Source organism: Crinia signifera, chromosome 1 (assembly GCF_055691185.1).
Source record: "Crinia signifera chromosome 1, ASM5569118v1, whole genome shotgun sequence".
Lineage (NCBI taxonomy): Eukaryota > Metazoa > Chordata > Amphibia > Anura > Myobatrachidae > Crinia > Crinia signifera.
The window spans coordinates 384,014,360-384,023,161 of record NC_139217.1 but is presented as its reverse complement, the minus strand read 5'-3'; the positions used below and the strand labels follow the sequence as shown (position 1 = coordinate 384,023,161).

Genomic DNA, 8,802 nt, shown 5'->3' with positions numbered 1-8,802 from the left:
TGATTGGGGAACGCAACGAGGAACTGACATGAAGTATGGCGAGTGAAGGCTGTACAATAATTGGGGATACACATGCTCAGATACAAAAAAAATATGAAGAACTCATATTGACTTTTTTTATGTGTCGACTTTAACAGTGTCAATCTTTTTCCAGTGGCGACCTTTGGGGCCGACTTAGTGTCAACCTAATTACCCCATGATCCACACCCACTGTCAGATAAGCCCATTTCATTTTTAAGTTGTGTTCTGTTTCTAGCAAAAAATAAATAAAGCCTTGATGGATAAAGGGGTTAAATATAATGAACAGGAAACTATAATACAGAGTATTTTCAGGGGTCTCTATCACAAAAGCAGTCTTGCACCGTCCTGGCAACTACTGAACTGTAAAATGTCTGTGATGCTCAGCGGGCAAAACAGAAGACAGGATTGTGTCAGACATGGAACAAAAAAACCCCAACAGAATAAAATACAGATAACTAGCAGTAATGCCTTAACCCATGCAATGTAACATATGACCCCTCTCACCTGCAATCATTAATGGCCCATGTGTACAAAACAGTGCTGTACGGAGCTCTGCTCTCTTCCTGCCCTACTCTATGGAGAGGACTGCCTGGTTAATCCCAGCTCTTTGGAAATGTGTCAATAAAAGTGCTCTAGTCAAGTTAAAAAAAAAGTGAGATTATTACACAGTGATTTTTTGTTATTTAATATTTTAAACCTAGTAATCATCGTATGTTTACACATTTTGAACAACTGTACAAACTGGCATTGCCATATTAACTTGTGATTATGTTGCTGTCCATAATTAAAAGCATACCTCATTGAGAATATACATACTGTATGCATATACTGTACACAAATAAATAATGTACCTATAGAGTACTTTATCTTTAGTTCCTCCGTTTTCACCAAAATCCAAGACAGTATATCCCAACGGATTGCCATCAGACTTGGAAAAAACCCTACTGAAACACATACACACACTATGGGCCTGATTCTGTCCACTCGTAAAAGCAAACTCCTTCTTTAATGGACAAAACCATGTGCCCTGCAGGTGGGGCTGATGTAACATGTGCACAGAGTTATATTTAGGTGAGTTAGGTCAGTTTGAAGTACAAACCCCACCCAAATCTAACTCTCTCGCCAAATCTAATTCTTTCGCCAGAAGGCAAACAACACACCAACATTACTTCGGAAGGACTGCATTAAAACCCACAAAACTCAGGAACATCATGTGGCCTCAACTCACCTTTGCCATGAGAACACCTGGACCAGGCCCTACAGCTGAGAACACCAGGACTACACCCAGGCCGACCCCTCATGGTAAGCATGGAGCTGTGAGGATAAGCACCAGGGCTAGCCTATGTAGCAAGCCTTTGCCCATACTTGAATGTGCTCCCCTCCCCCCGCAGCATACATCTATCCCACCATGTGCTATTCCTGTAATGTGTACCTCCGCAGATTACATGGACCTGAGTATACACTGAAATCATTTTGGGTAATTTTTTTTAGGGGTAATCTATTCCACCCAGGGTAATTCTACGCAGAGCGCCTAAAATGGCTGCCGCACCTGGTACCTTGTCAGGGTGGAGTACACAACCCATGGAATTATCCAAAATGCTGCATTAATCCTGCATTATACTTACTGTGTGCTCAAGGGATTATCTTGTCTGTGACGGTTCCACCAACATCCTCTGTATTATGTGCCTTGTTTTTAAAGCGCCTTGAGTCCTGTTGGAGAAAGTGCGCTATATAAATGAAACTTACTCCCTCTGCACATGTTACATCTGCCCCACCTGAAATTCACATGGTTTTGAACATTAAAGAAGGAGTTTGCTTTTACGAGTGAACCAGAATCAGGCCACCCAGAACCCTATATTATATCATATCTATAGATATTATAGATATATCTATATCTAATATATACACACTTAGCAAATGTTTAATGACACATTGATAAAATAAATAATATTATTTCCCACCCTTATTAGATTCTAGAAAACAAATGTCAATGCATTAGAACAAAACTCTTTATCTTTAGAAAATATGCTTGTGATCCATGTTTCCCCTGAATTTCCTCAGACGTGTTTATTTTGGCATGTGTTTTGGCTTTGTTTTTGTTGTTGTTTTCCACAGGAAATGGGCCCTCACTGCCTGTTCCTGAGCACTGCAGTACTTTTGCCTGGTGTGTACTGCACCCTGCGTGCCCAGCTCGAGGGTGGTGAGATCTGGAAGCTTTTCCTTTTTTTGCCCCAGAATGTGTCAGAAAATATCAGGGCATGTAGACCAGTCTTGCTTCTCTTTACACTCCCAGTATCCACCTTTGTAAACACAGATGAGCTCGCCGGAATGTGGGTCAACCTTCCTCTCAAACCACAATGGCTGATACCCTTCATAGTCATTACCTGCAATAAAAGTGTGAAAGTGAGTGGAGGCTACAACAAGTGATAGAGGATTTGTATAAAATGTAATGAGACCTATTTTTTTTCTGATGTGACTGTACATCTCAGCATGCATTTTCCAGGTGGCTTCGATGGAGGGGGGAGTCAGCTTCAGCAGTCACCTACGAGCTTCCGTGCAGTTCGTATTAAGGTTTTAGTGGACCCCCTAGGTTTAATTGAAGCTTAAAAATTAAATGTACTATGGGACAGCGCTAAGCCATTAAATTCTGTGTGGGACTTGGAAAATGAGCCATCATCCAGAAAGTGTTCGGGAGTTAAAGCCAAGCAAAAGCTGCTGTTTCATGACAATGCACCAAGCCACACCAGCTTCGTAGTCAACGACTACTTTGCTTGGAACGGCATCGCAATGCTTCCCCAACCCCTCCTACAGCCCGATCTGGCCCTGGCGGACTTTTTCCTGTTCCGCCTAGTGAAGACAGCCCTCAAAGGACACCGACATGGGACCGTAGCAGAGGTCAAAGCGGCTTTGACACGCTGCTTAAAGGACGCTCCGGAAAAGGACCTTCCAAGTGTGGACAACTCGTTGGCAGAAGTGTGTCGACGCACAAAGGTCTTATTTGATGAATTTTTATTGTTTGTAGCGATATCTTCAATAAATATTTTTTCACGAATTTGACCTCATTACTTTTTATACAAACCCTGTAAAAGGTATCAACAAAATCTCTGCAACCACTTCATACCTGCCAACGTTCTCAGGGAAAAATACTGAAAATTATTATACTGTACATCCACTCTGATCAGCATTTTATGCATGCCGTAATTGTATGCATTTTTCACTTGTAATTATTGTGGGACTGCACAGGGACCTAGTGGTTTGCACTACTGCCTCAAAGCACTGAGGTCCCTATATGTGTGGAGTTTGTATGTCCTCATTGTGTCTGCATGGATTTCCTCTAGGTACTCTGGCTTCCTCCAACATGCCAAAACCACTCGTAGCTTACCTCGCTTCTGACAAACACCGCTAGTAAGTCCAAGCTATAGGAAATATAAACTGTGAGCTCTGTTGGGACAAGGACTGATGTGAATGTAATGCACTGCAAAATACTTGTGCATTGTATAACTCACAGCTAAAGAATTGTGTATGGACGAAATGCCCTATTTTACATTATTTATATAATGTATAGTTTTAGCATCTTCAATAGGTGGGAAGCGAGTTAGCTTGTCCTACAGCGCAGTAACTTAATGTCTCTGCATAGAAGCAATGGGGAGTGCACTGTCCTAGACCGAGAGAAACCAGAAACACATTTCAAAAGGAGACTTATGGAAAAGGTACTCTATAAAGTATTTGCATTTTAGGATAGAAACTGACAATTTAACTTTTGGTTGCTAGGGGTTACTGTACATGTGTTGCACAGCTAGCACATTCCTTGTCAGGGCAAACATTTCCTAAGTAATGTGAATATGACTACCTCTAGGGGTCCAATCCCAGGATTTTCGCCTAAAATTTCTGGGATCCAGGATTTGGAGATTAGTCAGCACATGTACATTTTTTAATGCCGGGAAGTGCCGAGCACCTGCTGTAGATGGTTTACACGCTGCCCACCTTCCCCTGCCCTCGATGGTGCACTGCATGGCGTCTGAGTTCAAGCTGCGCACCCCGATACCAGCCACACTGCCTCACAACAAGGAGAGGAAGAGCCACTGTGGGCCCTGAGCTGGTTAGCCCAACCCCAGCCAGCCTGCCTGCCCTCCTACACCATAAGAGAGAAGAGTGAGTCAATGGGCGGTATTCAGTGTGGTTTGTACGGCGAGGATGGCTTTTCCTCACCGAAAACAAGCCATCCTCACCGTCCGACCCCCTCGGTGTATTCAACGTAAGGTGCAGTGAGTTTGCGGCATTTTCTAGCGAGCCCCGCCATTTTAATAGCCACACTGGTCGTTTTCACCTCGTTGAATTAAACCAGCATGTGGAAACAGCGAGTGAAGTGGACGGAGTTGAATACTGTGACGGCGAGCTATGGGCACTGCTCACCGTCATAGCTCGCCATCAGAGCATTAAATACCACCCAATGTGTGCAGTGGGCTGGTCTGGTTGGACGGCATGAAATAATATATTTATTCACCAACTCAATCCCAGGTATCCTGGGATTGATCATTTCGGGATTAACCCGCCTAACTGCCTCCAATGTCTTTGCCTGGACCGGCTTGGAAAGAATATTTTAGTTAAAATGACTAGACAGGAATGTCAGTTTAGTATTCATATAATGATCAATTTACCTTCTTCCAAAGCCTCCACAGCTTCCGCCTCCCGTTTCCTCCGAACAGCCCTCTGCTTCTCCTCCAGACGCTGCTTCTCCACATTAGCCTCATCCCATTTGCCATTCTCCATTAACCGTTGATCTGGTCGAAGTCGGCTGTCCGTGGGGGCAGTGCTGTCATCAGGCTCATTAAGTGTAAGGGCAAGTTCCGAGAAAAAATACATATTCTCTGCATTCTCACTGCAAGACATCAAATCATTGGTTTTAGGGGTTATCTGTCATTACAGTATGGAGTGCAACTACTGTACATTACTGTACTGTACATATAAGTGGATTACAGGGAGCATTAGCAATCTATAAGATGGGGCCTAGGCCAGATGCTTTGGATATCACTGACCCCCCACATTTGTTCTCTTATACCACAATTAACTGAAAGCAATGATTAGGAGCATAGGCGTACGCAGCTCATTTTCTTAGGTGATGCAACATTGGAGGGACGTGTCCATTACCTCCAACTGGGTGTGGCCATTACCGCCTACTGAGCATGTCCATCACTGCCTGAGCGTGTCCATCACAGCCTACTGGGTGTGTCCATCACAGCCTACTGGGCATCAATGCAAACTAAATATAAGGTGATTTATTTATCTATATGCACTTCTGAATGAATCATTCCCCCCACATATACTAGAAACAGGGACAGTACGCGCCGAAGGTGCACTGCAAAAATTTACACTGTAATGCCCATTACACATAATGCCACACTGTAATGCCCATTACACATAACGTCACACACAGTAATGCCCATTACACATAATGCTACACACCATAATGCCCATTACACATAATGCCACACACCATAATGCCCATTACACATTATGCCCATTACACATTATGCCAGGGCTTGACAAATTTTTGTAAAATAGGGGCAATAGGGACACTGTGGGCCAAAAGAGCGCACCAAAAATGTACATTGCAATGCCTATTACATGTTACACACTTATAACATACTATACTTTATGCCATAATGTCCATTACACATTATGCCAAACACTGTAATGCCCATTACACTTTACGCCACACACCGTAATGCCCATTACACACTCTGCCTCATACCGTGATGCCCATTACACATTGCGCCTCATATTGTTATGCCCATTACATAACTGTGATGCCCATTATGCCTCACACCGTAACGCCCATTACACGCTTTGCCTCACATGTGATGCCCATTACATGTTCCGCCTCATATTGTTATGCTCATTACACATTGCGCCTCACACTGTAATTCCCATTAAGCCTCACACTGTGATGCCCATTACACAATACGCGTCACGCCAGGCCACCATTTGCAAGGCGGGGTTTGGTTGATTCGCAAGGATGCGAATTCGCATCTGAATGAATCAACCAGAATAACCTCCTAAGTACAGTCACATTTCAGGTATTTTGTGTTTGTGTGTGTGTGTGTGTGTGTGTGTGTGTGTGTGTGTGTATGTGTGTGCGTGTAAAATCAGATGTGATAGAGATTACAGTATGGAACTTTACCCATAGCATCTCCCCAATGATTACAGAACTATTACTTGTTCAGCTTTTTGGTAAGGTCCAGAAATAAAACTATTATTATTCATATACAGTATTACACATTATACTGTACCTTATTTTGCCACCACTGCATTTTGCACAAATACTACATTAATACGGGATAATTCATGCTTTAAAACAACAAAACACACAATGACCATAAAACCACGCATCATCTTCCATCTGTAGATGCTGTATATTGCACCTGTATATGGCCACTAGGTCGACAGTCAAAAGGACGACATGTATTAGGTCGACGGGCCTTATGTTGACAAATGAAAAGTGTCTACATGGCTTTAGGTTGACACACGTATTAGTTCAACAGTGGGAAGTTCGAAAACCACAAGGTCGACATGGGTTTTTCCCTTTTCTTTATTGAATGGACATGTGCTGACAGGCGGTATTTCATGCCCTACTATACACTGCGCTCCTGTGCAAACATAGTGGATTTGGGGAAGTTGCATGAACACTGCAGGAGGTTCATGTCTTGAAGTCTGTAAATAACCTTTGCTGTATTTTACATGTGGCCTCATTGTTAATGGAGTATATGTACCGCCTGTGCGTATAACACTTTGCCACCACTGTTTTTTGCTGATGTAAAAATCATTTTCTGTCATCTAAAGTTATTGAAAGCTCTCTGCATGCAAGTTGCTGAAGTCATCTGCACAATTACAATACAGATTTATTCCAACGCAGAGAAAGTCAATAATGTCAATGCTTCTATAGCACACTCATTTTGAAGAGTATCAAATGAATAAATGGAGAAAGACAATAGGAGACCTCATCTCATAAACAAGTTAGATGTCTAGCCTGTTTCACATAGGTGCATTGCTCACCAAATATATATGTGCTAGAGGCTTCTGGGGACAAATAAGGACAGAAAAAGAAATCTGGTTGTCACCGCGCAGAAAGGTGCCCAGTAGTTTTTAGGGAATAGGGTTCCTGCACATCCAAAGAAATGACTACACCTTGGGGAAGATAGATCAAACCATCAAGATGACCATGCCCTTTTGTACGCCAGGGCACAGACACCCGATTAGAGACTTAGAAACGCTGGAAAACAGGTTGAACCATTTCTAAGCGATCTAGTCAGAAATCGCCCCATGTGCCCCTTAAGATGCTCATCCAAGTGGAAAAGACCGAAAAAACCTGCAGAGTTGGATTGGACTTGGTGAAGGTCAAGAAGGGCTGTTTGGGCATTACTACGCCAACAGTGTGTAAGGACACATCTGTGTGTCTGATTTTGGAGACATTTCCTACACCAAGGACAGGGCTGGTGACTGCTATTTTCATAATGCATGCATGAGGATGGTGCGGCCACCTGGAAGGGCATCTGCATTGAGTCCCATGCATGCAGTAACTGTAGCCCAAGTGTGTTCTTCTGTGAATCATCCTTTCTGCCTGTATTATTTACCTGGTCTATGCAACCTATTTCTTAAAAAATTCTAAGGTCACATGAGGAAACCTAGTTTAACAGCAGCCAAAGTTCTACTCTCCAATCAACAGCGACATGCTCCTGAGACTTACGGTAGGGGATATTTCTTCCATAGCAGCTTAGGAGGAAGGGTCTGGTAGACGGTCTTCTGCTTCCCTTCTGCGCTGCCATTGCCTTGACTGCTCTGCACAATTTTTGCACATTCCATCTTTTCATCCCACGTTCCTGACAGGACATAATGTGCTTTTCCATGTGCATCTGTCACAACACCAGTGACCTGTAACAGATGACCAGAACAGGTCTGATAAAGTATTACGGTACCTTCCCAGTCACTGCACCCCACAAACATTTTGGAAACTGAAATATATGCATGAGATCAATCAACATCCTCTCAGATACATTGAATTTTCAGTAGATTGGAAAAAGAAAAACTGAATTTAAGATTTGTGGTGCAAGTAGCTAATGTTGAAGAAAACACATGGCTGATGCAAACACAACATCATTTTCTAATAATAATAATAATAATAATAATAATAATAATAATAAATCCTGTGTATAAGAAAAATTAGATTTACAAGACAAAGATTGTATGAAGGTCTGGCAAGTCTCAATACTGAGAGGACTACAGTACAATGAAAGGAAGATCATGTGGCAATAATCAGCAAAGCCAACAGGACACTGCAGCAGAGAATTAAATGTTTGTTGTCAGTCTGCAAGACATTAGGAGAATATAATAAGAAGACATAAAAACAGGCCATACCTGGGACATAGGGGCCCAACAAAATAAGGTTTTGAAATCCATGAACAAAAGTGGGAAATACTGAGCATATCATTACTAGAAATGTGCAGGTTCGGATTTACCCGGAAGTCCAAACGGGATCTTATTGGCTATAGGCTGTCACATGATTTGGAGTCAAAACATGTGATAGCCGATAGCCAATAAGTAAATCCGGGTAAATCCGAACCTGCATATCTCTAATTATTACTAGTACAAGCAATGAATACAGTGCACTATTAGGTCATGGCACCCAGAATAGCCTCCTGGTCTGTCCTGGGAAGTAATTATGCCAGCATCCAATAGTGTAAATAGGATTACAGTTACATATAATAGTGTGAATAGGATATTACA

At 42.5% G+C, this 8,802-nt stretch overlaps 1 protein-coding gene across 6 annotated transcripts in view; it reads right to left on the bottom strand.

Moving 5' to 3' along the window:
- Nucleotides 1-690: 690 nt before the first annotated feature.
- Nucleotides 691-8,802, bottom strand: part of OSBP2 (oxysterol binding protein 2) — a 226,680-nt gene continuing 218,568 nt past the window's right edge. For all 6 annotated transcript variants that reach the window (XM_083151498.1, XM_083151502.1, XM_083151503.1 and 3 more), the window contains 3 exons: nucleotides 7,766-7,950; nucleotides 4,680-4,900; nucleotides 691-2,405 (listed from right to left, as the gene is read on the bottom strand). In XM_083151498.1, the coding sequence (XP_083007624.1) occupies nucleotides 2,263-2,405; nucleotides 4,680-4,900; nucleotides 7,766-7,950 (549 nt within the window). In that variant the 3' untranslated portion in view covers nucleotides 691-2,262. The remainder of the gene's footprint in view (nucleotides 2,406-4,679; nucleotides 4,901-7,765; nucleotides 7,951-8,802) is intronic.